This window comes from Mirounga leonina, unplaced genomic scaffold (assembly GCF_011800145.1).
Source record: "Mirounga leonina isolate KUSES-001 unplaced genomic scaffold, KU_Mleo_1.0 Mir_94, whole genome shotgun sequence".
Taxonomy (NCBI): Eukaryota; Metazoa; Chordata; class Mammalia; order Carnivora; family Phocidae; genus Mirounga; species Mirounga leonina.
The window spans coordinates 57,386,650-57,406,219 of NW_023270855.1; the positions used below are offsets into that span (position 1 = coordinate 57,386,650).

The 19,570-nt window shown below is 64.5% G+C and overlaps 3 protein-coding genes across 3 annotated transcripts; 2 read left to right on the forward strand and 1 right to left on the reverse strand.

Annotated features, from left to right (window-relative positions):
• The first annotated feature begins 2,277 nt into the window (after window positions 1-2,277).
• Window positions 2,278-4,076, forward strand: LINGO3 (leucine rich repeat and Ig domain containing 3). The gene has a single exon (XM_034997530.1). The coding sequence runs from the start codon at window positions 2,278-2,280 to the stop codon at window positions 4,054-4,056; it is 1,779 nt and encodes a 592-aa protein (XP_034853421.1). The 3' UTR covers window positions 4,057-4,076.
• A 6,406-nt stretch (window positions 4,077-10,482) lies between these two features.
• PEAK3 (PEAK family member 3) lies at window positions 10,483-15,077 on the forward strand. The gene is made up of 4 exons (XM_034996651.1): window positions 10,483-10,555; window positions 11,017-11,099; window positions 11,468-12,006; window positions 13,222-15,077. The coding sequence occupies exons 2-4, from the start codon at window positions 11,018-11,020 to the stop codon at window positions 14,002-14,004; spliced, it is 1,404 nt and encodes a 467-aa protein (XP_034852542.1). The 5' UTR covers window positions 10,483-10,555; window position 11,017; the 3' UTR covers window positions 14,005-15,077.
• Window positions 15,078-16,186: 1,109 nt separating this feature from the next.
• Window positions 16,187-18,883, reverse strand: OAZ1 (ornithine decarboxylase antizyme 1). Its single transcript, XM_034996782.1, is given in 6 exon segments — window positions 16,187-16,753; window positions 16,868-16,953; window positions 17,112-17,284; window positions 17,567-17,653; window positions 17,655-17,712; window positions 18,661-18,883. Coding segments are annotated over 6 exon segments (684 nt in total). The 5' UTR covers window positions 18,807-18,883; the 3' UTR covers window positions 16,187-16,619.
• Window positions 18,884-19,570: the final 687 nt, after the last annotated feature.

Sequence of the window (19,570 nt, forward strand, 5' to 3'; positions counted from 1 at the left end):
CGTGCTCCCTCTCAGGTCTCTAGGGGGGATCCTTCCTTGCGTCTTCCAGCTCCTGGTGGTTCCTGGTGATCCTCAGTGTCCCGTGGCTCACAGCTGCACCCTCAGACCCACTGTCTCGTGGCCTCTGCTCTGTGCGTCTGCGTCCACGTCTCCCCTTTGTATCAGAACACCAGTCATTGGATGAGGGCCACCTGCCCCCAGGGTGACCTCGTCTCACCTGGATGGCACCTGCAAAGTGCAGACTCCACCCCCCACCCCCCCAGTTACACAGGATACATCTCCAGCATGAGCTACCCTGGGTACTCAGGGCTCTGTGTGTGTTCATGGGGGGACACTTGGGGGGCTGCAGCTGCTAAGAGGCTGAGAACAGCTGACCAGCTAGCGGGCAGCCCCCATCCAGCTGCCATCTGGTTGGACCCTCCCCACCCACACCCCACCTCGACCCCCAGGGTCTGGGCTGCAGCCAAGCAGAGTGGAGGGAGGAATACGGGGTGGCGGGGCCAGTAGGCTCCATGCCACATGCCACCTGGCCTCCCACCCCCACCGCCTGCACTCACTCCTGCCTCAGGGCCTTTGCACTGGCTGTTGCCCCAGCCTGGAACCCCCTTCCCCAGACACAGCGGGCACTTTCCTGATCATCCTCTGGGTCTGCATTAGCTGCCTGTGGCCATCATGACAAAACACCACCAACGGAGTGGCTTAAAACAACAGAAACCTATCCTCTCCCGGTTCTGGAGGCCGGAAGTCTGAAATCGGGGTGTTACAGGTCCACGTCCCCTCCGAAGCCTCCAGGGAGTATCCTCTCTATCTCTTCCAGCTTTTGGTGGCTCCGCACAATCCTTGGCGTTCCTGGCTTATAGACACATGAGGTCAGTCCCTGCCTCTGTCTTCACGTGGCTTTGCCCTCTGTGCATCGATGTGCGTGTCCATGTCCCTCTTATCATTAAGGACACCAGTCCCTGGATGTAGGGCCACCCTACTCCGATAGAACCGCATCTTAACTGGTCACATCTGCAGGACCTTGTTTCCAAACGAGGTCCCATTCACAGGTACCAGGGGCTAAGACTCGAACGTGGCTTTTTGGGGGACGCAAGCCAGCCCACTGCAGGGTCTCAGCTCAAACGTCCCCTTTGCCAGTCTGCAGCTGCGCCCCCTTCCACCCTGACCACCCATCCTTCCTTCCAGAGCCTCTCGGGTGCGTCCTGGGGACTTGCTGTCGGTGTGGATTGAGCTCTGATGTTCCCCAAGCAGGTGCCAGGTTTCATGCATACTTCTAGGCTCTGAGGAAGTCGAAGTGATGAAGACCAAAGACCTTGCAGTAGTTTCAATCCACTGGGAGGAGACAGACAGTGAACAGGGTTTTAAGCTATGTCGTAATTTCATGTGGTGGTTGGACCGGTGTAGACACATAAACAGGGAACAGAGGGAGGACAAGATGGGTGGGGGACCCGGGAAGGCCTGTGGGGGTGGCCAGCAAGAATATTTAGAACACTGGTATCCCCACGGGGAGGATGTGAACGAACCCCAGGAGGGCAGGATCTACATCTGCCTTGCTCTTCAGGGTATTCAGAGCCTGGTATACAGTAGGCCCTCACTAAATGTTTTGGGGGGGGCGTTGTACCCCAAAGTTGTACACTGTATTTGTAAAGTTCTTCTCCAGTTCAGTAAATGCTTTCTCTTGCGATTTTTTTATTGACATAAAAATCACGTAACACAAAATTTGCCCTTTTAAAGTGTACATTTCGGTGGCTTTTAGTAACCACCAGCACTATCTAGTTCCAGAACATTCGGTCTCCTCAAAAGCAACCCCGTCCCCACCAGCTGTCACCTCCCCTTCCCCCCCCAGCCCCCGGGCCCCCGCGAGCCCCCTTCCCGTCCGCGGAGGAGCCCGTTCCGGACGTGTCACCCACGTGGACTCACACCCCGCGTGGCCTTCCGTGTCCGGGTCCCTCCCTGAGCGCCGTGGGCTCGGGGTCCGTCCCGGGGCCGCACGTGTGGACACACCTCGCTCCCGCGCGCGGCCGAGGCACGCTCCCGTGCGTGGGGGACACGCTGTGGGTATCCGTTCGCCGGCTGATGCCCGCGTGAGCAGGTGCCGCTTCCTGGCCCTTAGGAGCGCTGCTGCCGCGAACGTCTTGTGCAGGCGTGTGCTCAGTTCTCCGGGGCGCGGGGCCCGCCGTGGACAGACGCCTCCGGCGCGCCCCGCGTGCTAATGCCTCCCCCGCCCGCAGGTGCCCGCGAGGATGGTGGCGCGGCCCTAGGCCCAGGCTCCGCACCATGACCTGCTGGCTGTGCGTCCTGAGCCTGCAGCTCCTGCTCCTGCCCGCCGCCCCGGCCCCGGCCGGCGGCTGCCCGGCCCGCTGCGAGTGCACGGTGCAGACGCGCGCCGTGGCCTGTGCCCGGCGCCGGCTGACGGCCGTGCCCGACGGCATCCCGGCCGAGACGCGCCTGCTGGAGCTCAGCCGCAACCGCATCCGCTGCCTGAACCCGGGCGACCTGGCCGCGCTGCCGCTGCTGGAGGAACTGGACCTGAGCGAGAACGTGATCGCGCACGTGGAGCCGGGCGCCTTCGCCAACCTGCCGCGCCTGCGCGTCCTGCGCCTGCGCGGGAACCTGCTCAAGCTCATCCCGCCCGGGGTCTTCGCGCGCCTGGACAACCTCACGCTGCTGGACCTGAGCGAGAACAAGCTGGTCATCCTCCTGGACTACACCTTCCAGGACCTGCGCAGCCTCCGCCAGCTGGAGGTGGGCGACAACCACCTGGTGTTCATCTCGCGCCGGGCCTTCGCGGGGCTGCTGGCCCTCGAGGAGCTGACCCTCGAGCGCTGCAACCTCACGGCGCTGTCGGGAGAGTCTCTGGGCCACCTGCGGGGCCTGGGCGCCCTGCGGCTGCGGCACCTGGCCATCGCCGCCCTGGAGGACCAGAATTTCCGGAGGCTCCCGGGCCTGCTGCACCTGGAGATCGACGACTGGCCGCTGCTGGAGGAGGTGGCCGCCGGCAGCCTGCAGGGTCTCAACCTGACCTCGCTGTCCGTCACGCACACCAACATCACCGCCGTGCCGGCAGCCGCGCTCCGCCACCAGGCCCACCTCACCTGCCTCAACCTGTCCCACAACCCCATCAGCACGGTGCCGCGCGGCTCCTTCCGCGACCTGGTCCGCCTGCGCGAGCTGCACCTGGCCGGCGCCCTGCTGGCCGTGGTGGAGCCGCAGGCCTTCCTGGGGCTGCGGCAGATCCGCCTGCTCAACCTCTCCAACAACCTGCTGTCCACGCTGGAGGAGAGCACCTTCCACTCGGTCAACACGCTGGAGACGCTGCGCGTGGACGGGAACCCGCTGGCCTGCGACTGCCGCCTGCTCTGGATCGTGCAGCGCCGGAAGACCCTCAACTTCGACGGGCGGCTGCCGGCCTGCGCCACCCCGGCCGAGGTCCGCGGCGACGCGCTGCGCACCCTGCCCGACTCGGTGCTCTTCGAGTACTTCGTGTGTCGCAAGCCCAAGATCCGCGAGCGGCGGCTGCAGCGCGTCTCGGCCGCGGCGGGCGACGACGTGCGCCTCCAGTGCCGCGCCGAGGGCGAGCCGGCGCCCACCGTGGCCTGGGTGACGCCCCGGCACCGCGCCGTGCCCGCCGCCGGCGCGGGGCGCGCGCGCGTGCTGCCCGGGGGCACGCTGGAGATCCGGGGCGCGCGCCCGCAGGACAGCGGCGCGTACACGTGCGTGGCCAGCAACGCGGGCGGCAACGACACGTACTTCGCCACGCTGACCGTGCAGCCCGAGCCGGCCGCCGCCCGCAGCGCGAGCGAGGGCCGCAACGAGACGCAGGCGGCCGCCCGCTTCCCGCTGGACCTCACCACCATCCTGGTGTCCACCGCCATGGGCTGCATCACCTTCCTGGGCGTCGTCCTCTTCTGCTTCCTGCTGCTCTTCGTGTGGAGCCGCGGCCGCGGGCAGCACAGAAGCAGTTTCTCGGTGGAGTACTCCTTCCGCAAGGTGGACGCGCCGGCCGCGGCCGCCGGGCAGGGCGGCGCCCGCAAGTTCACCATGAAGATGATCTGACGGCGCGGGCCCAGCGCCCGCCCGCCCGACGACCACCTATGCACTTCCCGACGCGGCCCCGCGGCCGCCTCCCGGCAGAACTGCCCCCTTTTTTGGTAGAGACACGACCACAGGACTGTTTTTTCATCAGGACTCACGTTTTGCATAGTTTCTCAAGCATTTTCTAAAGGTTTCACCCTGTCTTCCTGCCCCTGCTGTGGTCCCTGAGCTGGGGGGGGGGCGGGGGGGGCGGAGCTCGGAGACCCCAGAGCCCTCACTGTGGGTGGTTCACACCCCAGGGCGGGGCAGGGGGGTGGCACACACAGCAGCTGCCCCAGGGTCCCCCAACACCTCTCACACCTTAAGGGACGATCGCCCACATCCAGGACGTGGGGGGCTGCCCAGCCCCCAGGGGAGGCACACCTGGACGCCCCACACCTCTCATCAAGCACACGGGTGTTCAACCCAGGACACACTCTTGGACACACAGCTCCAAAACAGGACGCACACACACCTCTACCCAGCTGACCATAAACAGGTGCCCCAGGCTGCAGAGCCCACCTCGGGCACACAGGGCTCTCGTGAGAGCACAACGCACACCTGGGACATACCCTACTCACACTCAGGACACACCCAGCTCACACCTGGGACACACACATACCACACTTGAGACACACACAGCTCCCAGCCAGGACATGCTCAGCTCACACCCAAACACGCAGTTCACACTCGAGACACACACAGCTTAGACCCAGCTGACGCTAAACGTGTGCCCCAGGCTGCAGAGCCCGCTGTGGGGACCCAGGGCTCTCCTGAGAGCCCAACTCACGCCTGGGACAAACAGCTCACACTTGGGACGTGCACAGATCATGCCTGAGACACACTCAGCTCCCACCCAGCTCCTGCTCAGCTGGCCGTCTCTGGGGGAACCTCTGGGGCTGCACTAAGGTCTTGCAGAGCAGGTACTGCCCAGCACACGGCATGCTAGCCCATGCCCCTGCCCCCAGACTCTCCCCCACGCCAGGACTCACTGGCCCAGCAGGGCGGGCTGCCCACTAGGAGAAGCCATCTCCCCCGCTTCCTCTGTCACCACCAATAGCTACCGTTTGCTTCCTCTGCCCACGCCCCTGGGACCCGCTGCACATGTGGAGAATGAGGCCTGAGAGTGTGGCAGGTTCTCGGGGTCCCCGTTCAGTGCATTACAGGGGCAACAATGGAGAACAAGGCCAGGACAGGGTGCAGGCTGCAGGGGGATCTGGACCTGCGTTCTTGGGAGAAGGTGGTAGGCACACCTCGGTCTCTGCTGCTTTGGGGCAGAGCTAGGGCTGGGGAGTAAGGGAGCACAGGCAGATGGAAGCTAAGGTTAAGAAAGAACTTCCCCATCAAAAACTAATGATTGTGGTGATTAACATAACAATAAAATTTTTTTTTTAAAGGAAGAACTTGGGCGCCTGGGTGGCTCAGTTGGTTAAACAACTGCCTTCGGCTCAGGTCATGATCCTGGAGTCCCGGGATCGAGTCCCGCATCGGGCTCCCTGCTCGGCAGGGAGCCTGCTTCTCCCTCTGACCCTCCCCCCTCTCATGTGCTCTCTGTCTCTCTCATTCTCTCTGTCTCAAATAAATAAATAAAATCTTTAAAAAATAATAATAAAATAAAATAAATAAAAAGGAAGAACTTCCCCAAGGTCACTGCCCTGTGACTCTTCAGATAGTGAGTTCCCCATCACTGGGGCTAAGCAACAGGAGCTGACGTTTTACAGAAGTCTTCAGACACCACACAGCATCCGTCCATGACCCTGCCTCTCCCAGGCGGTTTATTGCCCCCACCCTCCACCTGGGCCAGATGACAGGGCGTCATTGGAGGAAGGGGCACAGGAAACGTGGGGGGACCCCTAGACCAGAGAGGAGCTTGGCCACCCACCAGGCAGTTACGACAGTATTCTTAAGGACCTCGTAGGAAGGCTGAAAACCAGGTCTGTTCCTGCCCAGGTGTGCAGTTATAGCTGATGACTGAGTACCACCTGGACCACTGGGGTCCTCATCTGTAGCGTAGGTCTGAGGTCAAATCCACCGCTGCATGTATATATGAGGCCAGGTCCACGGACGGGCTTGATGGTTGACCTGGATCCCGGATCCTTCAAGATCTTTCTGAGATGAGCCCGAGAGAGGGCTGGGCCAACCCTGGAGGTTTTGAGCACAGGATTCAGACAGAACTCTGAAGGGGGTGCCAGCCCTTCTCCCTGGACTGTGTGGCTGGAAACGTCGGGAGGCCCTGGTCCTGCTCCCACCTGCTTCAACCCCACTCGGGGTGAGGCATAGCGACAGCCGAAGGGGTGTCCTGCGACCCCAAACTCCACCCGAGTTGGGCAGAACCGAATGGTTTTCTCCCTTCACATCCTCCTGACCTTGGTTGCCATAACAACCCCTAAGGCCCCTCAAAATGACATCCAAGTGCCTTTAGCATCATCAACGATGGGAGGGGTGTGTTCTCAGCAGCGTCAGGACTCGCAGAACGGCAGCGTATTGGGATCTCCCGCCCCCTCTGCTCACCCCCCATCCCAACATGAACCAAGACCCCCTCCAGCGCCCCCAGCCCCCTCCTGTTGTATTTGGTTGGAATCCAATAAAAATGAAGCTGATTTAATAACGGACTTAAGGGTTGTTGGTTTTTTTGTTTTTGTAATTCTCATGGGAGGAATGGGGGCAGGAAGGAGTGGCTGCTGGGGTCCCCGGGGGGAGCCGTCTGGTTGCAGCCCCGAAGCTGGCCCTGTGTCACGGGGCGCTTGTGGAGACAGAAGGACTTGCGGTGATGACATTACAGGTCTTGCTTCGGGAGCACCCATGCTGTTCCCGGTGCTGTTCCCCAGCTGCCGGTATTAACTCCTTTGGGGCAGGTAAGAGCCCTGAGAGCTGGGTCCTTTTAGGATCTCACTTTACAGATGGGCCAAGGGGAAGTCAGGGGGTGGAGGGCATTTGCCCAGAGTCCCCAGCTGGGGGAAGAAGGGGTGCTCCCCGCTGTGCTTCCTCCCTCCAGGCTGGGGGGGTCTCCCCTCTTCTGAGCAGGTACCAGCAGTCTCTCTGCTTCTGGGGGCTCGGAAAAAAAGCAGGCAGCTTAAAAAAAAAAAGATTTATTTGTTTGTTTATTTGTTATTTGAATCATCTCTACCCCCAACGTGGGGCTTGAACTCACAACCCCAAGATCAGAGTCACATGCTCTTCTGACTGAGCCGGCCAGGGGCCCCCTAAGAGCAGGCAGCTTTTAGGGGCACCTGGGTGGCTCAGTGGGCTGAGCCTCCGACTCTTGGTTGCGGCTCCGGTTGTGATCGCAGGGTCGTGGGATCGAGCCCCATGTCGGGCTCCCTGCTCAGCGCAGAGTCGGCTTGGGATTCTCTCTCTCCCGGAGTCTCCCTCTGGCCCTCCCTTACTCAGGGGCACGCACTCTCTCTCTCAGCTTTTAAACAAAGCACTTTGTCCGCCCTTCCTGGAAGTAGGTAGGTGGAGTCAGAGCGGTCATCAGACCCCAGCCCCGGGCAAGGTGGCCAAGGGTGGCGTCTCCCGTGCTGCTCAGCGCCTCTCTGCGGGCCTCGGGGTCCCCGTCTGAAGAGTGTCCTTTCCCGCCCTGCAGGAGACAGCAGTGGGACGGGGACGTGTCCGGCTGTGGGGTGACCCCTCCGTGCCTGATTTCAAAGAAGCCGCCAGGCGAGGATGCCGGCCTCGGGCGAGGGTGCCGGCCCGGGGAGCCTCCTTCCCCTGGTCCTCCCACAGCAAAGGGAGGAGAAACCCGCCCCTCGGCAGGGGCTGCCCGGCTCCCTGGTTCCAACCGGGAGCGAAACCCAGGATTTCCTGAGTCCCGTCTCGGTCTTGGGGTGAGGCTGAGGGGTCCTCCTTCCAAGGCCCAGCTGAACAGGGACCCAAACCAAGGAGGGGCCGCTCTCAGGGTGTCTGTGGGGTCCCCCCGGAACACAGGACAGCACGCCTGGGCCCGGGAGGAGGGCGCTGAATATCCCTGCCTTGACTTACCCTCCCAGATGGAGCTGGAATGGTGTGCAGCTTCCTCCAGGGCACCCACAGTCCTCGCGTCTCTGAGCCCCATCTTCCCGGCACAGACTCTCTCTTCCAGGCCCTTCCAGGCAGTGCCCCCCCTCCCCGGGAGACCCCGAGCCATGCACAGGGACGCCCCATAACGAAACTGAAATTTATTAGTTGACAGTTCTGGAGCTCAAAAGTCTAAAATGTGTCAGCAGGGCTGGTCCCCCCCGGGGCCCCTGGGAGACCCGGCTCCTGCCTTTTCCTGGCCCGCAGACCCCCCTCCATCCTCATCCCCAGCAGCGCGGGGTCTGCCCATCTCCGGGACTCCCACCCTCTGCCTCCCCCTCGTGAGGGCCTCGTGAGGACGCCGGGCCCCCCAGAACCCAGGGTCACCCTCACCTCATCTCATTAGCAGCCTCAGTTTCCCCCACATAACAGGTTCATAGGCCCTGGACATGGACACCTTTGGGGCCCATAACTCTGCCCACCACAAAGACGGGGGCACTTTTCTCAGGAAGGCCAGTGTCGTGTGGAATCCGCGAGCACCCCGCCCAGCAGGACGCGCAGAGGCTGACCCCAAGGTGGAGTGGCCGGGAGGGGCAGGCCTGGGGCGACTCCCATGTGGATGGTGGTGAGCCAAGGCAAGTGGTCCTCATTCCTGAGCCCCAGCGGAGGCCTGTCCAACGGGGCTCGGCGGGGTGCTGGGCAAAGGCCTCTGGGAGCGCTCCGAGGAGAGGCCAGCCTGAGGCAGGCAGGGGATCCCCGTGCAACACCCCCCTCCAGGCCACCCTGACCCATCCCAGGCGCAAAAGTCCCTGGAGATGTCACCCCGGGTCCCAGCCTGGCCCGCCTGCTCACCCCCACCCCCCCACCCCCCCTTGGCCACGTCGCTGCCACGGCAGGGCGGGGCCCAGCTGGGGCGAGCGAGGCCCTCCCCTCAGGCACAAAATTGAAGGGGAAGCCCAGAACTCAGTCATCAAAATCAACATCCCACAAACAAAATGAATTCATGTCCCAGATCCACAATGAACAATAATCCATCTCTTACATAAAAATAGGATCTGCCCCGGCAAGACCCTGCCTGGCCCTGTTTCTAATAAAACACCATTTGCTGAAACAGCTGGGTGGCCCACCGCCCTGGGAAGCCAACTAGGTTTCTTAAGTCTCACATGGAAATGTTCTTTATCTCGATCACGGAGTGGGGTTTTTTTGGCCGCATCTTACATTCTGTGCCCGAGGTGGGTGCCTGGCAAGCTGTCCCCCCAGTCGCGGGTCGGAGCCAGGAGCTCGATGGGGGGTCCCACGGGTCTCATGACGGGCAGAGCAAGGCTGGTGCTCAGAAGGGTGTGGGCAGCGAGGAGGCATGTCTGGTCCCATCAGGGACGGCCCCGGATTTGTGGAATCCGTCCCTCGGGCTCGTCTCGGAGCCCACAGCCTCCCCCCACCCTCCCTTCCATCGTGAGGTTCACAGGGCGCCCCACTGACGACAGACGGAGCGTCAATTCTATCGCTCTCCGTCTGAGTGTGGGGAAAAGGGAAAATATAGGGTCAAGTTACAGAACCTCACGCTGGAAATGCCTCGAGCTCAGCCGGTCAATTTTTCCCCAAATGTGGCAGGGGACCCGTGTGGAAGATGTTCACCAAGTGGCTTAACCGCTTCCCCACACCCAGGGCCTTGGGTAGGATGGGACACCCAGCAACGACCCCGGGGACCTATCACTGTGCCCCGACCGGCCGTATGACCCCACAACGATTCCCTACCCTCTCTGGGCTCACTGTCCCGGAGGGAAACGGCAGGGGGCAGGGAGAGAAATCCAGCCCCAAATACGCTCCAGCCACAATGTGAAAAGGCCGTTGCAACCTTGCCCGTGTGGGGATGCTGTGGTTTTCCCTTCACGTGGGGGAGAAGCTGCACTCCGAGCTGGGGCGCCTTCACGCCCACGGCCCGGCCGGGCAAGTCTCCAGCCCAAGGACACTACAGTTTCAGCATCTGGTCCCCTGGATTTTCACCTCTCTTGCTTTTCCACGTGTGGCAATCATAGACCAACCGTCCCAGAGCTCAGGCAGGCGCTTGCTCCTGAGGCCCCACCCAGGGTCCCCGGTGGGCGGGCAGCGGGCAGGGGGCGCCGGGGGCTTCTCAGCGCGAAAGCCACAGAGGAAAGAGCCGCCCTGGGGCCATTTCTCTGCCCAGTGGCTGGGGCCCCCTGCCCTCGCCGCCCCCTCGTGCGAGCTCTGGGACCATCACCCCTGCCCCCCTCTTGGCCCAGGCCCCTCCCTCTGCCTGGAATGCCCTTCCCATCTCTGCGGGCAGGCGGGGAGCGCGGCCTGGGGAAGTGATGCACAGAGCACCCCCTCCCTGCGGTCTGACAGTTGCACAGAGCTTCCGGGTGGCCACAGGCCACAGGTCAGCCTGGCGGGCCAGGGGCAGCAGCGCCCCGGAGCTTCACCCACGGCCGCCCCGCCCCTGCCGCCGGTCACTCCAGTCCTGCAGGTAGGGGCTGCCGGAGGGGTGTGGGGGGGCGGGGGGCGGGCAGAAGCAGCACCTCGCGGAGGTCGGAGTGAAGGGGGGTCTGGGTGGGGCCGGGGCCCAGGCTGCCGAGCTCTGGGAAGGAGGACCCCCACCCTGCGCGGGTCCCGGGTGCTATCGTCGGCCCCCAGCTGACCCCCCACCCCGGCCCACCCTCACAGCTGAACGTCCTATTCAGTCCTTGTCACAAAAGCAGTGTCCTTCCCACAGTCCTGGAAAGTTGAGGAGTGATGTTCCTGCCTCACCCACGAGGAGAGGAGCCCAGAGAGGGCGACACACCGTCCCAGGGCCACCAGCAGGTCAAGCCGGGCAAGAAGACCGGGACTGCCCCACTCTTGCCTAGCTCCCCGCACCCCCACGCACACCATCGGAGCCCCCCGCGTGCCCACCCCCGCGTGCCCCCAACTCTGACCTCCCCCCTGCAGCATGAGCGTTCCTGAACCACCCAGTGAGACCTCTGGGCCTGACGCCCCCACCTGGCCGACTCAGCCCACCTACAGCAACCTCGGTGAGCCCCCCGGGGCGGCAGGGGCGGGTGGCCGAGCTGAAGGGCTGAGGCTCCCTCTGACTGAGGGCAGCTTAGCTCGCTTACAGGGACCAGGTCATGGCCCTCCGTAAAACTCTGCTGAGAAAGGAAAAAAGCTGGGATCATCAGCTTGCGAACATGGGTGTGGGGCCATTTGGCCAGAGCCACGCGGGGACACGGGGTCACCTGGCGTGGGCTGGACACCTCTCTGCCACCGATGCGTCCCTCCTCCGTAAACTGGGGGTGGCACCATACCCCACGGGGCCATTCTCATTCTGCAGATGGGGCAGTGGTGGCCGAGGGGCCCGAACTCCGCATGTCCTCACCCCCTTCCCCGCTCCCCCGCTCAGGTGAGGTCCGCGGCCAACTGCTGCCCTCCAAGGCCTGCTGCCCCCGGACATCCGGGCGCCCCCCGACTGACTCACAGCCCCTGCCCCCACCCCTGCCCAAGAAGACCCTGACCAGGACCCAGTCCCTGCCCACCCACAGGGCCCGCAGCTCCAGCCCCGCTCCCGCGGGGCAGCCTCGGAGGCCCTTTCTGGGGTCCCACAGTGTGGACGAGAGCCAGGCAGGCAACGACCGGCCTTGGGCCTCCTGTCCCCCGGCGGAGCCGCACTTCCACTCGCTCAACAGCCCGCTGGGCCTCGCCTGGCCCGTCCTGCACTGCCCCGAGGCCATGCGCACCATGCTGGAGGCCCGGCAGCTGGAGGGGCTCCGTACCGTGCATGCCCGGCTCCAGGCCCGGCTGCTGGGGGGCCGCCCGGGCCCCTGCCAGCCCGGCCACGACTTCCGCCTCCTGGACAGCTCGCCGTGCGTGGAGAGCGGAGACGCCCTCTACTACCGCCTGGTGCGGGTGGTTGGCGAGGCATGGCACATGCTTGCTGCCAAGGTGAGCCCCGCCACCGCCCCCCTCCTTGGAACTTTCCCCAATGTCCCATCTTGGGCGTAAGCCAGAACGCGTACAGCTTGGGCTCCCCACTTACTCTGCAACTAACACGCACTAACACAGTCAGCCCTGGGAACCCCGTTTCTCAGGTGTGGGGCCACGGGCACGCGAATCGCCTGGGCCTCCCGGGAGCCCAGGAGTCTGCATTTTAACCCAGTCTCCTGCGAAAGCCGCTGAGTTCGCCAGCCACGTTAATGGTAATAATCAGTCACCGTCAAAACGTCTGGAGCGTTTCTGGGCGCCCTAAAGCCGTTCCATTCTAAGGACCCCAAGACGCCCTTACCCACCGAATCTTCATGCATCTATCACCACATTTGTCATAAGATCCTTCCGTTTTTATGCGCCACTCAGGAAAAAAAAAAAAAAATCCCTGTTAAGCCACCCCGCGTCAGATGCATCACCGTTTTGGAGGACCCTAGCAATTAGACCACCCGGGCTGGGGAGGCCGTCCCTTTCACCCCCTGGAGCATGGAGGGAGAACGGTGTTGCTGGCCGCGTGGGTAGTGGGCAGTTGGATCCTGGCTCCTGCGCGGAGGCCCTGGTGTAGTTTTTAAAACACGCCCCCCCCCCCCGCCCCGCCGTGATTCTAATGTAATTCCCAGAGCTGGTGCTCCCCTGACCTCGAAAGAGCTTTGCGGTCCGGTATTGCGACCGCTGGCTAGTGGGACTTCTGAGCCCCTGAACCGGGGCTGGTCCCCACTGAGTGTCCGCTATGCACCAGATCTCCAAGACTCAGGATCAAAAATTAACCATAATGCAAAATACCTCTTTAGTAGCTTTGACGTTCACGACTGTTGCGTGATAACATTTTGGATATGTCGGGTCAAATAAAACAGCGTATGGGATTTATGTTCACGTTTCTTACCATGTTTAGAACGTGGCTACTGGAAACGTTGAATTATACCGTGGCCTCAGTCCCGGCCTTGGCATCTGTGCTGCCCCCTTCCTCGTGCCTCTGGCAGGCTGCAGTTTGACCCCTAAACACCAGGGTCCTTAGCGGAGCTTTCCCTAAAATCATGCTGGCGACACACATCCCAATTAACATGTAACTCCTGCTTCTGGAGGCGGGTTGGCCCGCTCCCCCCTCCCAAACCGCCGTGGGGGTGGGCGGGAAGGCTTCCGCGGTCAGGCCCCTGATGGCCCCCCTTTGCCCCTCAGGTGCCCAAGCCGGGAGCTGAGGAGCCCCATCCGTGGGGCCTGGAGCTGCAGGCCTCGCTGGCCCCGCACTTCAACCTGCAGGGGCTGTGCGGCCTGGTGCCCGAGGGCGCGCTGCCCGGTGTGCCCTGGAGAGGCCCCGTGGTGCTGACGGCCGAGGTGCCCGAGTGCACGGTGACCCAGTGGCTGTCAGAGGTGGGCAGGCGGCCGCGGCCCGCGGAGTTCCCCTGGGTCGTGGCCCTGCTGCTGCTGCAGCTGAGTTCAGCCCTGGAGCACCTGGAGGCGCGGGGCGCGGCCCTGGCGGAGCTCCGGCCCGAGAACCTGCTGCTGACGGCGCCTCGGGGCTGTGCAGCGGCCGGGCCCCCACGCCTGCTGCTGGCCGACTTTGGCCGCGTCCACCCACGGCCCCCGGGACCCCCCGGCGCCCACGCGCAGCAGCTGAGCCGCCTGCTCCGCGCCCTACTCGGCCCTGCTGCGCCCTTGGCCACGCCCCTGGCCGCAGGCCTGGAAACCCTGGCGCGGCAGCTGCCCCGCTCGCGGCCCTCGGCGGCCCAGACGCGGGCTGCGCTGCAGACGCTGCTCTGGGGGCCTGGGCCTGAGCTGCACCGCCAAGGAGCCCCGCTGGGGCCCTGGCTGCAGGTGGGCCGCGCACTGCTCGTCCTGCACCTGGCCGAGCGGGCCGCGGCTGGGGAGGTGCCAGGCCTGGAGGACTGGCTGTGCTGTGAATACCTGGCTGAGGCCACGGAGGCCTCCCTGGGCCACGCCCTGGCACTGCTGTGGGACTGACGCCTCCCAAGGGCCTCGCCGAGAGGTCGGCACCCTCCCCAGACCTGGGGCCAGAAGGCCCGCGGAGGTTGCCTCCATGATGGAGGGGACACCCTCTTCCAGAAAGGGCAGGAGGCCAGGGGAGAGTGCGGGACTGTGGACACCTCCTCTCCAATGCACCCCCCTTCTACTCCGGGGACTTAGGCCCAAGTCCTTCCCAGGAAGGCCGGGGGCTGGGGGCTAGTGGCCAGTGCCTCCTGAGGCTTTCTGAGGCCAGGACGGCCCAGCCCTCTTCCAGGTGTGGGCACTCCCTGTCAGCCAAGGTCTGTGTGAGTGTGGGACCCCTCCCCCCACCTCCCAGAAGAGAGGCTCTGCCCTTCTAGTGCTGGAGTGTGAGGGTCACGGTCTCGCTGAGAAGGGGACACTGTCCTCCATCTCTGGCCCTGGAGCACCCCCTTGTGCTGAGGATGGCCAGCGATTGTGTGAATGTCCTCGTCTAGACCTGCTTGGGGTCTCCAGGGGGAGGGGAAGCTCCTAGAACCTGAGACACCCAGCCCACCCAGCACAGCCCGCCCCAGAGTCCGAGCTCACCTGCCCTGGCGTCCCCATGGTGTCGCCGTGCCCTCCACCTCCCCCACTCTCTCCACCCAGCATGGTCTCCGCACTCTTCCTCTGTGAAATTCAATTCTGTGCAGCCGCCACGCTTCTGCATGGGCTGTTCCCTCGCCGGACTGTCCGAATCTCACCTCCACTAAGCAAATAAAGTTGCCCCTCCTGGGCCCACTGTTGCTCCTCCCCGTGCCTCCCCCCGGAGCACTGATCACCACCTGCAAGTATTTATCTCACGGCCTGCCACCTGACCACTTCATCCACCAGGCTGAGTTCCCTGTGGGCAGAAGCCAGGCTGAATACACAGTGGGTGTTTAATCTCATAGGATGATGGAATCAACTGGCAAGGGAGACTCATCAGGGAACCTAAGGGAGAGAACAGGGTTTCAGTTTACGCCTCTGAAAAATGGGACACACAAGCCCTGAGGGGCCCTGCTGCCCTTACCTCTGGGGCCTCCAGTCATGCCCCCTCACTTCCCCTCCCCCCCCATGGCTCCCCCAGGTATGACCAGGTTCCTCTCCTGCTCAAACGTCTCCCATGGCTCCTCAGTACCCTCAGAATACAGTGGGGCTCCTCCAAAGCCACCACAAGCTCTCTCTGGCCAACCCCTCCTGCCACATTGCCTACCCACGGAGCTTTCTGACCTCCAGAACTTGCCCAGGTTATTTCTTGCTCTGGATCACTCTCCCCTCTCTACTTGTCTGCTTCAGACTCCTATTCATCCTTCAACACCCCAACTCCAAAGCCCTTTGCCCACCCTTGCACTCCCCCCAGACTGGAGTGTTGTCCAACTGTCCCTTCAGAACTTTGAAGGCCAGCTCCACCCTCAGGTAACTGAACATCCTACCCCAGCCCCAGATATATTCCAATCCCTGTAAGTACCTTTCCTGCTCCATAAAAGATGCCCCCTTTTCCAGCCTCTCTCTCAGCTAAGGCCTGGATGTGCATCTCTGGGGCCATGCTCCCAGATGCGGCCAGCAGGTGGCGTGGCAGTCCTCCCGAACCATAACCAACCCCCTCCCTGCCGACCTTCGGGCCCCCCGCCCCGCATCCCTGCTGTGACCCCCACCGCCAGAGCGCTCCTGTCCCAGCATAGCCCTGCAAGGCCCTCCGCAGGGGCTACTGGTGTCCACGGGGTCCACACAGCTGCTAAGGTGGGGGCCCAAGTTCAGACGCACCCCCACACCTCAAGTCCCAGGTTGCCCTGGCCACACCCCACACATCAGCAGGAAGCAGAAGTGAAACCGTTCAGGGCAAGTAGGAACTCAGCCAGCGGGCAGCCGTGGCCACCCCAGATAAGGGTGCCAGGCCAGGGCAGGGGTGGGGTGGGGCAGCCTGCCACCCAGAGCCTCCTAGGGCTGCTGTGAAGGACGGTGAAAACGTGAGGTCCAGAGGCGCCCGGAGCCCCGGGGCCTGGCCTCGCATCAGACCCCACGGGAACGGGGCCGTGGCCAGGGGAGAGGCGGTCCCCTCCCGCGGAAGGGGATCACACAGCTCAGGGCAGGTGCACACCCCCTGCCCCAAGCCCTCCAGTCCCAGGGTGGCAGGTGGGGGGACAGTGGCCGGGGGAACACCACTGAGCCAACACAGGTCTTGGAGGTGTCATCACTTTTATTCAGATTTTTCAGAGCACTAGAAGGGTAGATTAACACCTATCCAAGATAAGAGACCTAAGATTTCCAAGAGCCTTCAAATGAGAAACTCCTCCTCCAAATACAGGGACAATCGGAATCATCTTAAACCAGCAATAAAAAAGTAAAATATAAACTTTTATTTAGAATTAAAGCAAATACTTCAGTATCACAAACACAATATTAAACTTCAAGAAATATACCGCTAATTTGGAGTGAGCGTTTATTTGCACAATTACAACATGCGGACAAACCCAGCCGAGAGGAGCAGGCCTGACGTCTGCCCCCCGAGCAGCAGTCGGTCCCGCCACCGCACTAAGCGCAACACACGCACACGGACTGCGATCCAGGGCTCCGGCGGCGGCAAAGCGCGAGGGACGCAGGTGGCCCCGCCACTACTCCTCCTCACCCGCAGACTCTCTCTCAAACGTGTAGGCCATGAAGCAAGCGTCGGGTCTCTTGGGGACAAGGGGATGCCCCGGTCTCACAATCTCAAAGCCCAAAAAGCTGAAGGTCCGGAGCAAGGCGGCTGCGGGGGAAACGGAGTCAGGGCCGCTGCCGGAGCTCGGCAGCGCCGGCAGGTGAGCGGGGCCCCAGGCGCCCCGCGGCTCCACCACCCAGGAGCGCGCCCGGAGTCCCCTACCTCTGTCGTCGCGGTTCTTGTGGAAGCAAATGAAGACGTGGGCGGCGTGGAGCTGCTCCTCCGCGAACTCAAGCAGCACTGCGAAGCTGAAGGGCCGCCATCAGCCCCGGGAGCACCCCGCATTCAGGGCCGAGCAGCACCCGGTGACCCACGCCCCCGGGGGCGGGGGGGCAGATTCTCCCGAAGACTGCTGGCCCCGCCCCCGGCCCCGCCCCGCCCCCCCGCCGAGGGCCGGGCCCCTCACCTGTCCTTGCTCCCCTCGGGCAGGGCGCCGCCGGGGATCTCGATGTACAGGCTGCAGCCGCTCAGCACCGCCCTCCAGTTAATGTGTTTGGAACCCGTGAGCCTGGTCTGGACGTTCAGAATCCTCGTCTTGCTGTTAGACGTTAGTTCCTCTGTTACATTCAGCCGATTATCCTGCAGGGGGAGAGCGCTCGTCCGCACCCCAGACACCAGCCCCTCTCACCGCCCGCGGCCCGCCGGCTTCCTCAGCGCGGCCAACACTTGGCAAAACCCAGGGCACCGAAATGACCCCCGCCCCCGCTCCCCGCCCCATGCTGGGGGGTGCGGGGCCCAGACCCCAGGGGGCACCGGCGCTGGTCCCCGGGGGGCTAAACCAAGCGGTGGAGGCGAGAAGCAGGTGCACACAGGTGCTTCCCCCGCCGCCCCCCGCGGGAGCCGGCAGCAGGCGGTACTTACAGAGTAAAATAAATTAGCTGAAAGATTGTGATCCCTCTGACTATTCCCTCGCCCACCTGGGATCTTCAGGGGTGGGTGAGGGACATCAGGAGCACCACCGAGGCCCTGGACCCAGGTTACTACAGCAGTTAGGAGAGACCCTGGAACTGGAGGAGAAGGGCGCTCAGCGCGCCTGGGAGGCGCCCCCCAGGCCCAGCCGAAGGCCAGGGCGCTCCCGGCGGCCGCCCTCAGCCAGGCTCGTGTTTACACTGCGAGCCGCGGCCACTTCCGCCGGTCAGGGCGGCGGGCCAGCGCTCGGGGCGCCCCCGCCCCGCGGAGCCGTCTCACGCCGGGCGCCGGGCCTGGCCCACCCGGGCCCTCCGGTCCCCCGCCTGGCTTCCCGCTTTCCGCCCGACCGAGCGGACTTCCCCTTCTCCGCCCGCAGGCCGCGCAGAAAACCCGGCCCCGAGCAGCGCCCCGGGCGGCGCCCCTCCCGCACCCTCCCCGCGGGCCTCGGGGTTGCGTCATCGCGGCAGACGCGGCCCGCGGCCCCGAGGGAGGTTTTCACAATCGGCGCGCTCGGCAGCGCCAGCAGCCATTTGCTGCGCAGTGTCAACAGGCCCCAAGTCGCCTCCATTTTGCACGGCCCGCATCTGGGCGCCCGCGCCCCGCTCGGGACCGCGTCCGCGGGGCGCCCCCCGATCTCCACGGCCGGCCGGGGGCGCCGTCGGAGACCCTGCCACCTGCCGCAGGCGCGCGTCGTCGGGAGCCCCGGCCCCGGGGGGCGGGCGCGACCGCCCCCGTCGGGCCGTGCAGCGGAGGCGGCCCGGCCGCGTCTACGTGGCGCCCTGCGCTCCGCGCGTCCTCGGGGGCCCCGGCGGGGGATCCCGGGACGCCGCGTCGCGGGGACCCCCACTCGGTGGCGCTGCTCCGCCCCGCGGTCCCCGAAGCGCCGCCGGAAGGGGTGGCCGCCCGCCCCGCCCCCGGCGCGATCGTGGCCTCGACAAAGAGGCGGACCTCGCGCTCCCGCGACCTCCGTGGCGCCCCGCGGCCGGCTCCCCACGGGCCTGCGCGGCGGCGCTTCTGGAAGCTTCGGGCGGGGGCGGGGCGCTCACCCCTCGCTGCTGCGGCCTCCGCGGCTGTGCAGGCTGAGGAGCGGCATGGTGCGGGCGGCGTGGACGGTGGCGCTGGGTTTATCCCCCTCCTTCTCTCTGGCGAAGCAGTGGCTGTTGAGGATCCGCTGCAGGGAGGATTTCACCATCCGGCCGCTGGGGTCCGAAACCAGGAAACCTCCGCTGCGCTTCTCCGCGCCGCCGCCGCTGCTCGCCGTTCGCAAAATGGCGCCGCCGCCGCCGCCCGCCTTTATAGGCGCCGCGCCCGGGCCACGCCCCCACGCCGCCGGAGCGCGGCCGCGCGAGGGGGCGGGGCCGCGGGGCCCCCGAGAATTCCAGGCGCGCCCGCCCCTCTCGGCGTTTGATTGGCGGACGGTCGGGGGCGGGGCGGGGCATCCGCAGGTCCCGCCCCCTCCACCGCTCTCGTCTCTGGGCGGGCACGCGGGAGGCGGGGCGCCGTGGCGTCGCGGACGCGGCGCGCGCGCCCCGCCCCCATCAGCCGGGCCTGGGGGCGGGGGCGCCGGGCTCTGCGGCTCTTTCGGGGCGCTGGCGGTGGTGCCGTCTTCGCCGTGGCCGTTGTCGCCCTCGCTAGGGTCCCTGCCCTCAGCGGGGCCCCCTCTCCCGGGAGGCTCGGGGCCACAGAGGCCCCCGTATTCGCGGGCAGGGGTCCCAGAGCCCCCACCCCACGGGGCGGAATTCTTTTCAGTGATAACCTCGGAAGGGTCGGTCCGGCGGTGGTTTTCGGGGTTCGGTCTTGCGTTTCAGAACAGCCGCAGTTAAAGAGAGAACCTTCTGTGCTGAAGATACTCGGATTTAATGAAGTCGTGCGTGTCGCGTCCGGGCTTAGCCAACAGCCCTCCTGCTCCCAGAGAAACTCGGAGCCTTCCCGGGGGGAACGCAGACCCCTCCCCGG

Bases quoted from the DNA above. Each gene is read 5' to 3' on its own strand.
- LINGO3 (XM_034997530.1), top strand. From the start codon at position 2,278: ATGACCTGCTGGCTGTGCGTCCTGAGCCTGCAGCTCCTGCTCCTGCCC.
- PEAK3 (XM_034996651.1), top strand. From the start codon at position 11,018: ATGAGCGTTCCTGAACCACCCAGTGAGACCTCTGGGCCTGACGCCCCC. The intron at 11,100-11,467 runs GTGAGCCCCCCG...TCCCCCGCTCAG, and splicing joins GCCCACCTACAGCAACCTCG to GTGAGGTCCGCGGCCAACTG. The intron at 12,007-13,221 runs GTGAGCCCCGCC...TTTGCCCCTCAG, and splicing joins GGCACATGCTTGCTGCCAAG to GTGCCCAAGCCGGGAGCTGA.